General features: G+C 41.7%; 1 protein-coding gene across 23 annotated transcripts in view; it reads right to left on the bottom strand.

Moving 5' to 3' along the window:
- The window catches only part of ANK3 (ankyrin 3), a 205,785-nt gene that overhangs the window by 115,936 nt on the left and 70,959 nt on the right, over nucleotides 1-18,890 (bottom strand). For all 23 annotated transcript variants that reach the window (XM_039382705.1, XM_039382698.1, XM_039382696.1 and 20 more), the window contains 2 exons: nucleotides 9,149-9,247; nucleotides 1,500-1,598 (listed from right to left, as the gene is read on the bottom strand). In XM_039382705.1, the coding sequence (XP_039238639.1) occupies nucleotides 1,500-1,598; nucleotides 9,149-9,247 (198 nt within the window). The remainder of the gene's footprint in view (nucleotides 1-1,499; nucleotides 1,599-9,148; nucleotides 9,248-18,890) is intronic.

Raw genomic sequence — 18,890 nt, 5'->3', positions numbered from 1 at the left:
TCATCTGCCTGATTTTGTCTAGTAAACTGTGGAGTCTGCTCAGGAAGAGCAATAAACCCAAAACCTACAGGCCTTGAACAGCAGGTTAAGTTTAGGGATAACACCTGAAAACATAAAATCCACACAACAAAAAAATATAGTTCCTTAGGAGAGGTTTTCATATATATGATGGTGGAATGAAAGAAATAGAGTTTATGTTGTGGGGGTTTTTTGGTTTGGGGGTTTTTTTTGTGTGTTTGTGGTTTGTTTTATGTGTTTGTTTGTTTTTTGGGGTGGTTTTTTTGGTGTTTTGGTTTTGGGCTTTTTTCCCCTTTAAGTAATTAATTGAGCTATCAGAGAGTGTAGAAGAGCTTGACTCCCTGAAGCAGGAGTTCTAGTCTCTGAGAGTGGCAGTGGTGTGGAGATGCAGCCCAAGGGGTTCCTGGACAGCCCCCTGCTGTTCTTCCCTGCTCCTGAAGTTTGTGAGTCAGGGCTGTGGAAGTCCATGGAAACTCCACATGCAGAGGATGAGTGAAAACTGTCTGTCAGATTACCCATGATAGCTCTTACCAGTGACTCATTTAGCAGAGGAAAGCTGGTGCCAACCTCCCCAAATAAATGCTAAATATACTCCAGTAAGGGGAGGAAAAAAAAAACAACAAAAGAGGGAGGAGAAAAGCAGAATATAGAAGGGTGCTGAGACAGAAAAGAACAGGATGACAGAAGAGAGAAAGGAAATAATAGAAGCAAACAAGAAACATTGTTGAAATATATTGCTTACAGACTGAGTTAAAAAAAATGTAGTGGAAGGTTATCTTGGGAAAGAACCTCAACAAACTGCACAGCTCAAATGTCAACCCTGAATGGGAAAGTCACGGAATGTAGTGGTGCTACAAAGCAGGCTGCTGCACTGAGGTTTGAAATCAGCAATAACAGCACAGCAGAGACCACTGCCTGAAGAGTTCTGGCAAGTGCTGCCTTTAATGCCAGCCCCTAGGTCTGAAGCAATCTGTGCACCCTGGCACAGGTGATTTGAAATACCCAGGAAGAATTTTGCAAGATAAACTGTAGAGAGATAGAAAGTGGAGAAACTGGTAATCAGGCTAAGTCCTTAGGAAATACGAGCTGTCTCTGCAAAGGGACATTGCTCTATTTTTATCTCTTGTCTCTTCTCTAGCCTTAGGGTGATTTGGTGCAAGCTGAAGATATATTGTAATCACCGTGTATTTATTCCAGGATAAGATACAGAGATTTTCAGCTACTGAAATTCTGAGGGACAGGGTTACCATACGTGTCTTTTTGGTTGGCACAGACGTCTTTTCTTGTATATCTCAATTTAACACATTTTACATATGCAGACGTGCGCTATATACGGCATCACTTCGGAGAGCTCCCACACAGTTACTTTAAATAACTAAGAAATGGGAAAGTTATTGTCAAGCCCTTAAATATATGAGACATGCAGAATTAAAAAAAAAAAAAGTACAAGGATTATCCCAGTAGAAAAGAGTACCAATTACCTTGGTTTTGGAAAGAATAGGGGCACCACGATCCAGCAGCATTTCTACAACCTGTTCATGGCCACTTCTTGCTCCACAGTGGAGGGGGGTCAACCCATCCTGTGGGATATAGAATTATAACTGATTAGTTTCAGACACATTAAAATCTTGTGCACTTTTATAAAGACCCATGATGTCCCAAGAAGCTAATTAATTCCTGCAGGATGCTGCTCTTCTGCAAAGGAACGGCTGACTCTGTTTATTGAAATGGACTGAGCACATTTTGGCTCTGATTTTCTGGACATGTAAATAGTCACATCACATTGATGCTCATGCAGTGGGCTACTTCCAGGCCCTCACTGTATAAGTATTAAAGTGGTTAATGCATCTACAAGAAAAAGATGAGATTGCACTTCAGGTACTTTTTGCCTGTGTGTCTTTGAGAACACTGGGTCTCTCATTTGTCAGTGTGTATCAAAGTCAATGGATAGTCATTAAGTCTGAGAGAAAAAAAAATTCCTACTCAGACTTTTTTTATTACACTGATTTTGACAAGTGTACAAGCAGACAAGAAAACCATCTTAATCCCAGGTGATAGAAGTATGTTGGAATCACTTTTGTCTCTTGTTCAGACTGTGCTTATGTGACCTCCAGCTGAATGACTGGCCTGGAGTCAAGGCATACTGTCAATACCTCTTTTAGAACAGTTTGCTCAGTAATAGTCAACATCCTGTTATAAAAATGTGCCTCAAATAAGGGGAAGACTTTTTAACATGAACAGAGTTATTCCAAGCTGATTGGACTATACTTTGACCTGTACCCTGTTTACTTGTGCTGTACACAAGTGCTAGAGTCAAAGAGAGCACATGTGCCCTGAGGAACTGCGAGTGAAGTCACACGAGGTTCTTCAATGCCCGGTGACATAGTGCTTGTTACAAATAATGATGTTATGGTTTTCAGAAACTTTAATTTTCCAAATACAAGTCATAAAGGAAGGAGCCTTCTTCCAGTGTCTTCTGGAGCCTTCTTCCAGTGTCTTCTGGAGCCTTTGAAAACACATATGTTGTATTGCCTAAAATATGTATGTCACAACATTAATTCCTTCTTACACATTCTATGCTCACTTCATACACATGCACTCCCTCTCTGTCTGTGTATGTATAGCAAGTATTATTAACATACCTCCTTAGTCATATTTTTTATGCACAATTATAATATTCTTTTTTGATAATTCCCAAACCATCACACTCTACTAGAATATCAGCTTAAGCCCTGCAAAGTGTAGATGGCAGCCAGGGAGAGGGAGGTGGTGATTCAGAGAGCCTTATACTCTCCTGCTTCTACTTTTTTGCCCTTTCCTAATAAAACTATGAAAAATAGCAGGTAGAAATTCTCATTTCAGACTTTTATGGTTCGCATTGTGCATTTTCTTCCATTGGCATATGTTTTTGATGTAGATGAAGAAAAGATTTTGGTTCAGATGTAACTCCCCTAACTCAGAGAGTCATTTTTCATGCAAGATGGACACAATTTGGGCCACAATGTTCTTCCTGACATCTCTGAAGTTGACTCTGTTGTCATTTCTGCTTCTTTTTCTTACTTCAGCCCACAAACAGGGAAGGGCATCTTGTTAAATTCATACCACACAAATTAAAGATGTATTGCTCAAAACATTCAAAGACAAAGAGAAAAGACATCAAAACCCATTAATTGTGTACTTATCAGCCAAGTTGCAAATGTTCTGCTGTAGCTTCACAAGTGTTTAAAATGGTACCGCATATTTCCTATACCAGAAGTTTCCACATATCAAGTACTGAGTAGACACAATAATATAAAAATATCACCTACATAAAAAAACTTCTATGGGAAAGAAAATAAAATGCAGCAAGGTTAGATAACTAGAGACCTGTAGCAGGAGCTGAAGATCATCATGTACGTTGGATTGTCATCATGTAACATTACACTGTTCATTCTTTTTACTTCCTATAATTATCACATTCTCCAGGCACATCAAAGATAGACACTCAAGGAGATCAGGCACAGAAAGTGAGGTAGAGAACATTTTCCAGATTTAATGCCTCCCCAGCTCATTTCACCAACATACCATGGGTAGTACATACCATGCTCACAGAGAATGAGACACATTTGAGCATCTTCATCTATGAGTCTAGACCCTTAAAAACTATTTCAGTGCTCCCCACAGCACAGTGTCCCAGCCCTCTCAGAGTATCTATGGCTGACAAGGTTTCTGTGGCTCAGGAGTAAGCAGACAGTCACGCTTGGCCAGTGGAGCTCATTCCGGTCCACACAATAGTCACTACCACCAGATGCATCACATGGTGCGACACAACATTACAATGCATGTAGGTGCTTGTTGGAGTAGGTGATCTATAGCTATTGTTAACATGATGTCAGGAACTCCCACTGCAAAGAGCAAATACACTCCAAGACAGATAATTTAGCTGCAGAGATTTTATTTTGTAGTTTGAAAAGACACTGTCTGTTCACTGGTTTACTTAATTGCTGCATGACACTTAAAGCAGGTAAAGAAACATGCAGAGACAACCTGAAACACAGATCACAAAGATTTTTGTTTAAAAATCGAGAATCTGAGATTAAAAGAGACTGCTCTGAGCTCAGCAAGATTTCACTGATTTTGTCAGGAGATTTTCTAGTTGCTTATTTACTGTTCACATAGACTATACTGTTGAAGCAAAAAATATATTACATGTATTAGGAAGCAAGCTTGCCTTACTACGGTAGCCTGCAATGGCTCAGAAAAACCATTACAAACGATTATGACAATAATCTGCAGATTAAGGACTCTCTAAGTATGCACTGACATGATAAATCATATCATCTGCATTATCTATCCCTCCAGAGAGCCTGAGAGTAGCTCCAGCAAAGCCAGGAGGACAATAGGAGGAATTCTGCTTAGGCACAAGCCTCCCATTAGCATTGCACTCCCATCTCTGGGGCTGCTGCCTCCTTTAGCTTTTATTTCAAACACAGACACGCACAAACAAATGAGATCTAAGCACAGTTTCTGGTCCCCGTTGAGACTCGGATCTTGTTAACACTGGAGTCAAAACTGGCTTGAGGTTAGCAGAGCCTGGCGCAAGCAGTGGAGCCCCTCTGCTGCAGCGTTTCCCCACCACCACATGTGGCTTTAAGGGACCTCTGAGGAGCACAGATCAGCCTCCCTGTTCTCCCCAGCTCTGAGGAGCACAGATCAGCCTCCCTGTTCTCCCCAGCTACCTCTGCCTCTTCCTCATCACTGCTCTCCCAGGATTTCCCTTGCTGTACCCCAAAGCCCATTCCCTGGGCTGTACCCCAAAGCCATGGTGGGCTCAGTACCATCAGTACCCATCAGCGAGCACCAGCTTCTAACCCAGCCTTAGAGTGACGAAACAACACCCAGTAAAAACTTTACTGAGATGTAAATAGTCAGCAAGAGCTTGTCAGAGTTTGAGCCAAGTCCCAGAGCCTGTCCATGGCCTTGGCAGGAGTGTGGCAGGTGCTCCTCTCCCCTGAGCCAGAGGTAGCAGGCACACTTCCCCAGGGGAGCAATTACTGCTGCCTCCAGGGTTTATCATTCCCAGCACTGCTCAATGACTCTGTGAATGCTCTTCAGCCCATCAGGGCTCTGTGTCTCACAGCCCCCCCATGCTCCAAGTCTCCTGAACTCTTCACTTCATTGGCATTACTGCAAACAGCCCATTTTGTGCAACAGGGCAACGCATGAGGTTTGCTCTCCCTGCATGCACAAAATGCACTCAGAGTGCCAAGGCAGTGCTATTGTAGTTATTTTATATCTTAATACACGTGGCTTTTCTGAAGCAGCTTATGTATGATCTGATGCATCTTCAAAGAGCATATCCCACATGTTTTCATGCAGATATGAGTGCTGGCCTGTTATTTAGATGCAAAATCAGTAGAATGAAGATTATAAACACTTATTGTTAATCCAGGCTAAAACTTGCTTGCTGCCTGCTTCAGACAGAAATTCACTTTGGCACAGACAGTATTAAACAGCCAAAGCAAATCAAGTTAATTTAATCAACCTCTCTAATTAAATTTTATTTTTTAAAGTCTTTTCCGGAAGACAGAGAAAACATAATTAGGGCAACATTCAGTAAACATGTTACATGAGGTGTTACTAGTTCTTTGCTCGGAATGTTAGTTAAAAACCAGAATGATTAAAGCCGCCCTGGCAGCACATAGTTCTTGAGGAACACCCTTAAGAATTCAGTACCAAGTCCCAAGTACCAGTTGCTAGACATCTCACACACAAAAAAAGGACAGAGGGGAGATAAACAGCTGGTTAAAATAAACAGTGCAACTCTTAAGTGTGAGCTAAAATGGAAAAAAAAGAAAAAAGGATGGTTGAGTCTCAAAATAGTTGGGAGATCTTTTTTGGAAATAACCACATATGCTCACACGTTATTTCAACTCCCAATTATAGTTTTCAGGTGTGTATTTATGGTCCTAATGAACACAGAGAAAGTGGGAGCTCACGGATGCCTTTTCCAATAATTTAAACAGGATAAGGATTTAGCCCTTCACGTTAACCTTTTGTGCAGTACTTCAGCACTACAGTTTCCGAGACCATCTGTCAGCAGCAAACGCAACTGCTCAGGGAAATGACTAAGGAAAAGAAATCATTACCTCAACTTACGTATTACTCGGGAAAGGTTTTATGTGAATTTATCTATAAAATAATTATGTTTGTGAAAAATAAAAAGAGACAACATGTGCAGTGTATTCCAGTATCCCACAGAGAGAATAGATTGCAGGAACAGACTGCAAAATGACAGTTGAATAGCTAAATCTGTCCCATCTAAGAGTCAGAGTAGCAAATCCTGGCCCTGCTAGCGTTTGGTCAACAACACAAAACAGTATGTTCTGCATACTTATTTAAAGGTGAATTACAGACCTGAAGCAGGACAAACAAAGGCCTAAGAACTTCTGCCCCTGAGCAATAAAAAACAGCAATTTCAAAATTTTCTTGTCCTTTCATACAGGTGCAGAACCTTTGCCATTCACCTGTAAGGAGCCAGTTTGTCTTCCACAATCAACACTTGCATTAAATAATATCATGATATCCAAGACAAAATCTATTTTATATAAAAAAAATAATTCTGCTCCTCTCTTAAAAAATAGGAAAAAAAAAAGAAAGGTCTCACACTTATAAATCTGGTAATAGGAGGCTCACTTATTTTCACATGCAAATCCCACCCGTTTTTCAAGCTGTGTGTGCATTCAGCACCTGCCCCTCGCAGAATACTCAAGGCTGGGCTCTGCCTGGGCATCCAGCTGATAAGTGTGACTTGACACATGTATCAGAAAAGACAGCCTTGGCTGCTCTTTGCCTTTCAATACATTCAGTAGTGGTGATGCTCTTGCAAAAGGATATGGCTGAAGCTTTTGTCATCCTGTGATTTTGTAAGGCCACTCTGTATCTGGGACATTGAAAAGAAGGATGGTGCTTAAAAAAATGAAATGACTACAAAATTGGCATATCTTAATTGTTCAGCCTTGGAAAACAACACTGGGTCAGGTAGGAATAACAAGAGGGATTTAGCAGGAATGTATGTTGTAACTGCTCACAGCAATTAATCTTTGCTCTTGTTTATGAGAACTAGGCAGACACTTATGAAACAATGCCCTTTTTCATCCAGCACCACATTACCCTCAGCCTTCTACTGCTTCTCCTATTGATTTCTAAATCCCTCCTGATGTACTCCAGTGATGCCGTTCCCTGTTCCCAGCCATGCAGTGTCTGCTGGGCTCCCTGAGCCTCCTTGGCAGAGGCACAGCCGCCCAGACCACAGCCTGGCAAACCCTCGCCAGGATGAGTCAGTGCTGCCGGGAGCAGAACTTCCACTCACTCAGTGACTGCCAGAAAGTGATGCCTCTGGTAACGCCAGAGAGGGCACCGGGGAGTGACACACGTACAGCACAAGCAGCAGAAGTTACGCAAATCCCTTCTGACTGATGGAAAGGACGGGTGTTTGGGGAAACAGGCAGTCTGGGGGAAGCCAGAAAAAACAAACCAGTCATCCACTGCCTTTTGCCTCACTGGGAAGCTCTGCCAGACTCAGGAGCTGTTAATGCTTCTGCCCTCTTCCTAGATCCTGTTTCCGTCCCAGATTGTATTTTTAGTTACATAAACTATCCCAGTGTCCGACCCTGGAGCCTGTGATACAGGAAATGAAGCGGATCACGAATTTTCCTAACTAAAAGAAAAGAGCAAGCTGGACTCCCAACTATTTAAGGTAGTAGTCCCCAATGTTTTGGCTGCAGTGGGCCACACAAATGCTTGTAGAGAGGAAATGCACAGTGCCTTGCAAGTCTCCTTCTCCCCACTCTGACCAAATGCACATCTGTCACACGTGGCCCTCCCTGACATACCATAGGCTCACGCCCCTCAGCCTGGCAACCCCCATGTAGCATGTAGGCAGATGATACTTTAGCCCAGAAATTATACCCACTTTTTGTATTATCCATGAAAAGTCATTGCTTCCATGTTCCCCAATTAGGAAAAAAAAAGTTACGAATAAATCACCAGCGACTAAAGGTCAAAGAGAAGAAGAACTAAAGAAAAACATGTGGAGAGAATGAAGAAAGGGCAAAATAAATTGACCCAGTTTCTGAATTTGCCACAGAAATAAAAAATACAAATGTTCCTAACAAGCCCGGCAGGAAATCTCAGAGACTGCTGAAACACTGGAAAACCAAACAGAAACCTGTCGATACAGTAATAACTGTAGAAAAAACTATTCTTAGGTTATTAATTTCATTTGTTTAGAATGATTCTGGTGGAAATTATACAGACTAATTAAAAATGGAAGAGAGATAGGTGATAAGCTAGTATTTCAAGAAAATGACAATTGCCAAAAAATTACAGTGACAGCTTTTGAGAGTTACCTCTCACACACAGGAGCGTGTTGCAAAGACTGCCATGAGAGCCCACAGCACCACAGTTCTAGGTTTTCTTCCAAACAGTTGATTTTTTTCCTTTTTTTTTTTCTTTCCACTGAATAATTAAATAAAGTATCCCTGGTTTGGTTTGGTTTTAACTACAGCACTTAGGTATAACCATATGCATTGAGTTTCTAAGTCATTCAGGGGGTAGAGTTAGGTGTCAACCTGATGGAAACCATCCCCCACGCCCAGCACATTTGCTGACAAGTCCCAGCCAGCAGCAAAGCACCGTGTCACACGCAGGCTGAGCTGCATGAGACTCATCAGCCACACTGTTTTCTGTGACACTGCCCTGTGGATAGTGAAAGGCAAACACACACTGCACTTCAAAGTTACCCTGTTAGCATACAAATTCGGAAATATCTTAGTTGAATTCTTGTCTTTTAGCATTTTCCTGTACATTCACCTCCACCCCCAAGTAGCTAGAAGCAGTTCCTAATTAAATACTGTACAGAGAACATGGAAAATGGTTGGTTCTGAGCTCTGCCATATACATGGTGTTTCTCACACTGCTTTAAGAGATGCAAAATGTAAGCATCCTACTGCAACCATTTCATAAAAAATAAATGCAGTGCAGCTGTAGTAGCCTGCCAGGAAGATAAATGATTTAAGCTCCACAGCAACAAACAGGTCAGAGGCAATAGTTCCATGCAGTCACTCACAGCATTCACACTTCAGCTTACCCTTGTTTTGGCATCAATTTTAGCTCCTCGATCAAGTAGGAGTTTGACCATATTTGCGTTGCCCCTTTTTGATGCAACATGCAATGGTGTGATATCATTCTGTGGAAGAAAACAACAGGAAAATAAATATGCATATGTCCTTCTTTCATGAATTCCGTGTTTGGTTTGCTCACAGAATGAATTATGCCCAGTTTGCTAAAGCATAACACAGTTTGTTTCCCTGAAAGGCTGAAAGCAAAGGGAAGCTATGTTTAACCACACATGTGAATTACGGGCCTGATACCTTGACTTGCACATTTGTGAAGACAAACAACCAAGTTGTGGTTAGAGTTATACAGTGACGTGGTTGTGCCTCAGGCCTCAGCTTTGGCATAAGGGTTAAAATCAGGCAATTCTACTGACTGCATCCTAGCAATGTAATCCAGCTATGACTGTTTTCTGAGCATGTAGTGATAAGGATACACACCTCACAACTGCAGTGGCCTTGTAGGAGCCATAGTGAATAAATAAAACCATTACATCTGTAGACCTAATTCAAAAGCAGCGAGATGCCAGCGCTATTTTATTTCTGAACACTATCAGCAAACTCTGGAAGCCTTGCGAGCACCTTTGTTTCGGTTCCATCATTAATTTCGCCAGCCCAATTTGTCCCTCCGATGGATTTAACGCTGTACACTTCAAGTGAGACTGTAAAGAAGTGTATTTGTTTCCCTGAGTGGCGCCTGGCAGGCCAGCAGCAGGCAGGGCTGCTGCACATCCAGGGCAGTTACATAACCAACGCGTGTGCACACAAAGGCACTTCTTTAACAAGATGTAGCCGGGACGTTTCTTCATGCTCTGATGAATCCTTCATTTCGTGGCGTATGAAGGCCACATCCTGTATATATTTGATCATATGGAGCCAAGTAAAAATAAAAGGATTTAAATAGAGCGTGCAGCCACTGTACGAAGACAAACAGAATTTTGAAGAACATGTTTCCGTGTGTTCAGGGGCAGCGCAAACAGCTGGCTGCGTAAAACCAGCCTCCCTGTGACCGAGCAGGAAGCAGTACATTGTAGTGAGCATGTGTCCTAGGGCTGACTGAGTCAGAAAGGCCCCTGGATAGCTGGGGAGAGGTACAGGTGTCTTACCTGGCTAACAAACTGTTTGATACTGCTTCCTCAAAACTGCAGGGGAGCGGAGAGACAGAAAACCAGCACCGAAAAAAGATCCCCTCTCAGATGTGACAAGCTGACTCACAGCTTAATCATATCTCCCGAGTTCCTAATCCAGCTGTTACATTTTCATTTACACAAAATTTCACTATGGAGTTAACTCACGGTGACTAAAAAGTACTAATTAATATTATCACAGAGGTAAAAGACATGTTAGCAAGATTAAATGACAGAGATTCTTTCTACAACAGTAATGATCATTAGAGCATCAAAGTGATGGCTGTTCCAGTGTAGCTTCTAATTTCTTTAAAAAACCAAAGTAAAACAAAAAGATGCTCAGCACATTACACAAAAATTGCATCCTGCCTAGTCCAGCCAGGGAGGCAAAACTGTGACTGCTTAACTCCTATTTTTTGAGTTGGTTTGGAAAAAAAGAACAAATTCCATTTGACTAGGAATTGACATTGATTATAATATGGGGTCACTGTATTACTGTATCAGCCACAAAGAGGACAAAAAAAGAGAGGAGAAAAGCAATTATGCAGAGATACTTTCTGGGCTTTTTCTCTTCCCAGGAGGAAAGATGTTACTGAGGTCAAAGGGAGACAGAGATGAATTCTACTTTCCTGAGGAAAAAAAACAGTAAAGGAAATAACTGTGATGTCTTCAAGTATGAGGTACTGCAGATAATTTATACTGAAGGAACACCTTTTTCCACTTGCTGGGGTTGATGGGCAAAGAGGTTAACTCAGCCTAATAGACCCTAGTGCCCTATTAATATATCAAAATATTTTAGTACTAATAATTTACTGCTTCACACACAGACTAGAATAAAAGGTTTATCTAAGCTTCCAGAAAGAAATGGAGGAGGAAGGGACAGCATTACAAAAGGTAGGACAAATACCTATTAGAAGTCTGGTTCTCATTCATCTTGACACTAAGCTAAATCTAGTGCAGCACAGGGGAGGGTATAACCATATAAGAATGTGCACTTTGGATCTAATTATTTGCCAGTCTACTTGTTCAAAGCTCCTGTTGCCTTAAATGAAGGAGAGTCAATTCTGGAGTAGGTGGATGAGTGCTGGCACATACACATCTCATTCTCCAAAAGAGATGACTTCCACTTAGCAATTAATGTTTAGGTCACACTGTTTGTTTGCAACGGGGGAAAAAAAATAAAAATACCCACTTCCATGTTCAAAAAGGAGTCTTCTTCAAATAACCTTCATATTTCTGCTTAGTATCAAAATTGTTAGGACAGTATAATTCTCTCTCAGTTTCTGAGAGGAGTGATCACCCTGGCTGGAAACACGGGGAAATTCTCCAGCACTGAGTAAGGACTGAGCTCACTTTGCAAGCTGGAGAGCTAAGCAATTAATCTTTGCTCTATTTGATCATCTGTCTTGATGAAAAATATAAATTTAATATCTCTAGGATCTTGAAACCTGAAGTTACATTTGGTTGAAAATAGTCAGCAAGTTCACATTACAAAGAGGGATGAAGAAAGGATGTGATCGCTCCATCACTTTAGAAACTGTTAGGAAAACCAACCACACACAGCTACTCTGAAATAACTAATGGAGCAGGAGAAATCAAGCAAAATAAACTCTGTATGTCCAGTGTAATATCTGTCCTTATGGATGAACAAACAGCTACTCTTTTCTAGGAAAAGAGCACTACAGCACTCATTCCCTTGGAAGGAGGTTACGGTTTTTGTAGTACTTTATTAACCTATTCAGACAGTTCATAAAAAGAATTAAGAGACAAAGAATTAAAAATGTATTTAGCCTTTTTTATCCCTAACATCTCAGGAAAACACTGTGGGGAAATAAAGAAAAAAAAAAGTGAGGGTGCAAGTCTCTATTCAGAATTTAATTTTGCCATTTTGCTATTTGAGCTTCTACTGGTAGCAAAGAATACGAAGTAATAATTCTGCTGGCTGAGTTCTGACTCCCCACAGATGAAAAGATGCATTATATGAATGCAGCTTGTCTTTGGTCAATACTGCGTTTTGTCAAATCTTACAGAATTAAAGCTAGAGGTTTCACACATATGGTCCTTTCCCATCCGACAATTAAAAACATGAACTGAGAAATCAATAAACCTCAGACGACATCGTCATTAATTTTTTTTGATGACAAAACACAGCAAGCAACTCAAAATAGAGTTATTTGTACTTATCACAAAAAACTACAGATAAAAACATCTTCATAATATGTGCAACTTCGGTGTAGGTTATTAGCACTAAAATTGTGGTATCAGCAAACAAAATAGCCATCAAATGTAATGTTCTGAATTCTTCGGTGTATCAACAGCATCTGCTGTCTTTTCAGTCTATTTTTATCTGTCTGATCTTCTGTAAATTTCTCCCTTTGTTCTTAAGATAGAATAGTAAATCAGGAAACTTTCGAAGATGTTTTCCTGCAGTAATAAAGCTGAAATGCCTTCAAAAAGTTGCCTATAAAAGATGCAGTTCAGAACTAGAATGTCTGTTGGAGTGCTGCTTGCCCTCGCTGTTGAAATATCAAATGCTGGATTAATGTCTCAGGCAGACCCCTGAGATCCAACCTGCCATTCAACTTGAGAACAAATTCTACAGGGAACACGAAGTAGAACTTGTGAGAATAGCGACCTAAAACTATGCAATAAATGCTCACAGGATTATCAACTAGAACATCTCCTTCTTGGCAGATTTCCTGGGGCACGTGATTTTAAGTGCTCTGAAACTCCGCATAGCTCAAAACGTGATGGATTAGACCTGTGCAATTTTTTTCTACACCTCACAACACTGTGGGTGGTGGTTTTCCCTTTGTCTCTATCCACTGCCTGCTGCAGCCCACCACCCTCTCACACAGGGCCTTTGCCTTCCTTTGGAGCCTCACAACATCCACAAATACGATGGGTGAGGAGTGACCTGCTTGTACATCCAGTGGCTTTTGCTTGTGCCTGATCAGAGAAAACACTAAGTCCTTCCAGCTGCAGCTCTGTATCTACAGCTTCACAGGAAAATTCAAAAAACTTCAAGTTATCTTGTGCTGAGCAATAAGTCCCATCTGAAACATTTCCCATCTGAAATGAGATCAGCTCCCCTCTGACACGTGGTGTTATCCACCACAGTTCACCACAGCAGTCAGAATAACTCCTTACTATTACAAATTAGCAACATGAACGGTTAGGAAGTCAGGAAAAAAACAGGGAAAAAGTTAAAATTGGCAGAGTGCAAACACAGTACATCTTATATGATTATATTTTAATGCATTTAGAAAATGAGGAATTCCCCCGGGTTGCTGTTATGCTACGCTGTCCTATGGGATGGCCTTTTTCTCACATCAGACAGTCTGATTTTATAAGCATAAGAATGTTAATATTCACAAAGAAAAGTAAATGTTTGCCCTTACAGTATCATACTGGGCTGTGAAATGTACCTTTAAAGGAAGGCACACAGAAAAAGGGAAAACCTTTCCCAGTCATGTGCTGCATGGATTTAAATGCTGACTGAGCAGCAGATCATGTAGGAACTGTGAAGATTCATTGCCAATGTCACAGGGGCTTGGTATTTCTCCTTGCTACCAACTGGAGAACTTACATCCACCTCTGAGCTCTCCTCCCAGCCCCTCAGTGGAGGGCAGTTTTAATGGGAAAAATTACACTTATTTGATTTTAAATTTCACTTCCTTGATTTAAAACAAACCAAACCCAAACAGTTTCTTACCAAAATGTTCAGATGAACTTGGAATTTACTAAGATAGTCCTTCTCAATTCTCAACTGACAGCAGACTCTAGGAAGAGCTTAATATTGACACAGAATGTGTGAATAAAATAGAAGCTGAAAATAGCCAGACTGCTAAAGCAGAAATTTCCTATGCAGTCTGGAAAATCCCTCATCATTAGGGGTTCTTAAGAAAAGAGCATAATGCTGGTTGCTGGTTGTTGCATACTGGAACTGTCAGCAACACCACTGCATAGATAATACCACCATTACCAGATCCTGGAGGTATGGGAAGATTATGCCGTGCATTTAAAGACTGCGGTATGCAACTATACCAACATGTTTTATATGAAAACTTTCATACTTCTCTCCTGTATTTTTCTGAAACTCAGAGTTGGAGATATAACACAGAAGAATCCTTGCAGAGAAAAGTCTCATGTTCTAGTAGCAGTTACTGTGATCACTGAGGCTTCTATAGAAGTTTCAGAAATCGAAGATAAAAACAGACAATCAGATGCTTTCCAGGAAACCTGGCAAGAATGCATAACTTTCAGCTTTTTTCCTCCTCTACTTAATGGCAATAAATCTTATTCTGTGCTATTATAGTTCTTGTATGCTATACTTAACTTTCTTCAGGGTTGAGATGCATAAAATGAATCCTGGAAGAAAAGAAGGAAGACTATAGCAAGGAGCTGTTATGGCAAACTACCACTGGGGAAATAAGATGTTTTTCTCTTCTGCCACTGTCACTTAGATATTGCCTGCTCTTTTTGATGGGCTAATGGTGTTCTGCTTCTCAGCCTCAGGGTCATCATTAATGCATGTTGTCCTCACACTACCCTCAAAAATTACCAAATCCTTTCTCAACCTTCCAGTAAGCAGACTTTCTGCAGGCAAAGCCCACTCACAGTGGAACTGAGATCTCCACCAGAACAAGGAGTGCTGTGTATCAGGAAGGCTACTCACAGAGTTGGATGCAGTTTTATGGCACAGTTCCTGTTTGCTTTGGCAAGAAAGATATGGGGAGAGGTCTCCTTCACAAAGAGGATTTCCTGGTTACCTCAATCTTCTGACTTGCTCAAGTACAGAGTGGATGGGGGGCCACAGAGATTTCATTCAGCTGTTGCTCTGGAAGCTTCAAAGAATTCCTTCCTTCCTTACTAACCACTGTGCTCCTCAGAAACAGGTGGAGCTTCAAAGGCGTTTCCTCACCTGGGCTAAACAGATCTTTTCACTGGAAGATCATCTCAGAAGAACGATATCTGAAGACTCTGTGAACCCCCAAAAGATAACTTTTTCCTAATTGTAATTTCCAGAAAATAGTTTATTCAAAGCACCTTCCTCAGCTCAGTGGTTGGCATAGCAGCCTTGAAGAAACGCCAATTTGCACATCCTTGTTGCTAAGTTAGCACAGGGCTGTCTGGACACACATCTCTATCCCAGCAGATACAACTGCCTGCCCTCCCTGGGCACTGCTCCTGGGAATGCCCAAGCAAGGCCTGAACAGGAAAGGGCAGGCACTCCACAGGGCTCGGATTTATAGCAAAAGAACTTTCCTGCACAGGATTTCTCCAAAATCAAGCTAAGAGAATGGTGCCTGGAATTGCTGCAATCATTCAAAACACAAGTAGTGACTGCACTTATATGTTAATCTGGCTAAGGGAGGAGGCTGACTTCACTCTCAGTTACCCTTTATTCTCCTCCTCCACTTCTTTAGCCCATGTGTGATTGCCTCCCAGTTAAACAAGAGGGAAATATGTTGAGGCAATGAAGGGATTTCCTAAGCTTTGAAACATTTCAAAGAAGCACAGCCAGACATGAAAATGTACTAGAGAAAAAGGATGATGAATAGACATAAAATGCCTGTTACCTTGCCAGTAATTGTGACAGGTTTTTTGCTGAGTTTGAGCCCAAGAAGTCAAGCAATTTGGAATGAGTGTTTTCCCTTCATTACAAAATGGCAAACATCCAGCGGAATAAGGAGATCTTGTTTCACTTGGAACGAGGTTAGGAAGGTTCTTGGAGCTGCTTCCTTGTTTATAGGTAGAATAAAGGGCATCACAAGCTGATGTACTGAAACAATTTCCATCCATTCCAATGGGAATTTTGTTGTGCCATCTTCCCTGCACTTGCAGCAAGGCAAGAGAAGAAAGCACAGACACAGAGGTGCTAACGCAGTTCAATGCAAGAGCTGACATGACATCAGTCACTTGGCTGCAAGAGTGCAAACCTGTAAAAGTAGGTACATTTCCAACCCTCCCAGCCTCTACAGTCAGCAGGCACACAGGCTGGCAGGCACTGTAACACCTGTAAGAGCTCCTGGAGCGATGCCTATTTTCCCAGTGGCAGTGAAAGAAGGGAACAAGGGAATATATGACAGCTGAGAGGCAGGCAGGTGTACACCGGTGGGGCGAGGGAAGCAGCTGCTACTGGATATCACTGGGGACATCATTTACTTACAGTACAGCACCACTGCTCACCTCCTGCCCTTACACTGAGAGTCATCATCAAGCTCATGTCTTTCCCTGTGTTGCCGTGGGAGTTAGGTGCTGAAAAAATCTCCCGGAGCAGTTAATTAGGGGTGAGATAAGAAAGGGTTTATTTTGCCAAGGCTAAGATGTTACAAGACGTGCACCGGCCGTGCCTGAGATGTTACATTTTATAATACCATCCATCCAATCCCAGATGTGTCCACCCTGTGGCCTTTACTCTGGACTGCCCCAGGTCCACCCCCTGAAAATGGGTCTGGGGTGTGTTTCGGGACCCTCCGTTCATCCCATCTTCCTCTTCATCAGAGCACAAAGGGTACATAGTCACCCAATTCTTGACCGTATTCTGTGGTTTAGGCCCTGATATGCTGTTCTGCCAACATTCTAGGCCTTGCCTTGACAAAAGACTAAACATTTCTACTGGATTTGGGGGTAGGAGTGATATAGGGAGCATAGAATGGGGTAAGAGGGTTAAGGAATGTGTAAACTAAGGGTGATAGAGGGAAAGGGACAAGGGAGGGAGGGTTGTTGCTTTTAAAATCTACTTATAAAACTTATAAGGCTTACCAATATTAGAAAAATAAAAAAAACATTAGGGGCTTAAGGCATCACCTGTCATCACTGCTGGAACCTCTTTCTTCCCTCGGGCCTCTCAGAAACACTCTGAAAGCAGCAGCTGAAGAGACCTCCTTTGCCACAGGTCTGCCCTCCCTTTTCTTACATCCTTTCACCAGCTCTTCTTTTTACCACACTTGCCCTTGGCCTTAAGGCTCAGAGTTCTGCTTTCATCCTACACATCCATTCACCTTTTCTCAGCCCTTCCCACCTTGACTATACCGATGGTGGGAGCTGGCTATTTATCCTGCCCTCACACTTTTGGCTTAACATTGCCCCCTTCACACAAGCATCTTCCGTTACCACAATCATCTCCTCTTGTTGTCCCCAGAATTCCTACTTTCTTAAACAGTTTAAACACAAATCAAGAGATAATGTTGATTTGCATTTATTTAACAAGAACAAAAGAAAGATGGTTGGTGGTTTGCAAAAACAGAGAATACATTTGACACGCCCATCTTAAAGTTTGCTTTTTGTGAAAGAAAGCTACAGTACCTACAAATGGTATGATTTTTGTTGGGTTACAGCCCTTCCACTTCTTTGCTCTGTTGCTCATCTCACATTGTCAACAACTCAATAAAGGCCTTTGCTCCAGTGAGGAGACAGCACATCATGGATAGTGTCTACAGAAATTGAAATGAGAGGCAAGGAGGTGGCAATGAGCAGGCTGATATGGGTAATTTTTAGTACCTGTTTTGCAATTTGGGTGATCAAGGATCAAGCAAGGGTTTTGCTACTTGGTGCTGATAACTGTACTTTGCATGCAACTTTTCCTGGTGCTCTGTTTGCCTACAAATTTGCTGCTCTACCAGAATCTAACTCATCTTTCTGTGCAGCGCTTTCATTACCCGCCATCTGATAAGAACTAAGGAACAAAATCCAACTCCATATTACTGTTATTTATGCTACAATTCTTTCTGTCACAACAACTTCATCTAGATTTCCAACCACCATACAGCAGAGATGTGCGCGCTCTCTGGATGCCCCCACCCAGTATCCCAAGCACAAACAAGCCGCTCAGTGCTCTGAGTCACAGCTCAGCCCACTGCTCTTTCAGGCTGCTGTCACTGCATCCACACTTCCCCAGCTACTCCAGAACTCTGCCTCTCTCTGATGGTAACAAGTAATGGAAGCACAACCTGTAACGTCTAGATCTTGAGGAGGAGGCAATAATGGCCTTATTACTTTGGATGTGCTCTCCATAAGTGCCCCTAATCCAAAACAGAGCTGCTGAAGCCTAAGACTTATTATTTTATTAAAACAAGCATAGGCAGATGGTATTTAGTGGTACTGGTACTAAATGTTGCTAATTGCTAATGTAGTAGCACTGCTAACCCCTAATCTTGTTTCTGAGTGGGAAAGAATTCACCTAAGACCCCGTTTGTCTTCCTTGCTTCTGTGATTAGAGCTTATCAAATACTCAGTGCCAAAGCTCATGATGGTATGAAATGCCTTAATGCTCTAATTTGGTCAGCTAAAGGACTTGGAAATCAGAGGTCAATGTTATCAGTGAGAGGAAAGCACACATAGTCAGCAGCTTCCCAGGAACCCCTAACCCCCAAATTTGCTCTTAGTTTGTGAACTTCACGTGGATCTAACCTCTCTCACCAAAAACATGAAATGTATTTAGTGATGAATGTGATTTGAAAAACATAATTTGAAGGGGATGGGGGATGTATAAGAGTTGATCCTTACCTTTGATACTCAGCTATCAGTTTGACCCAATATTTGCTAGTACTCTTCTCACCAGCAATAGTAGGTACTGGTTCAGTAT

Source organism: Pipra filicauda, unplaced genomic scaffold (assembly GCF_003945595.2).
Source record: "Pipra filicauda isolate LSUMZ 115617 unplaced genomic scaffold, ASM394559v2 scaffold111_size4109106_pilon, whole genome shotgun sequence".
NCBI lineage: Eukaryota > Metazoa > Chordata > Aves > Passeriformes > Pipridae > Pipra > Pipra filicauda.
This window is presented reverse-complemented; position numbering and strand designations above follow the sequence as displayed.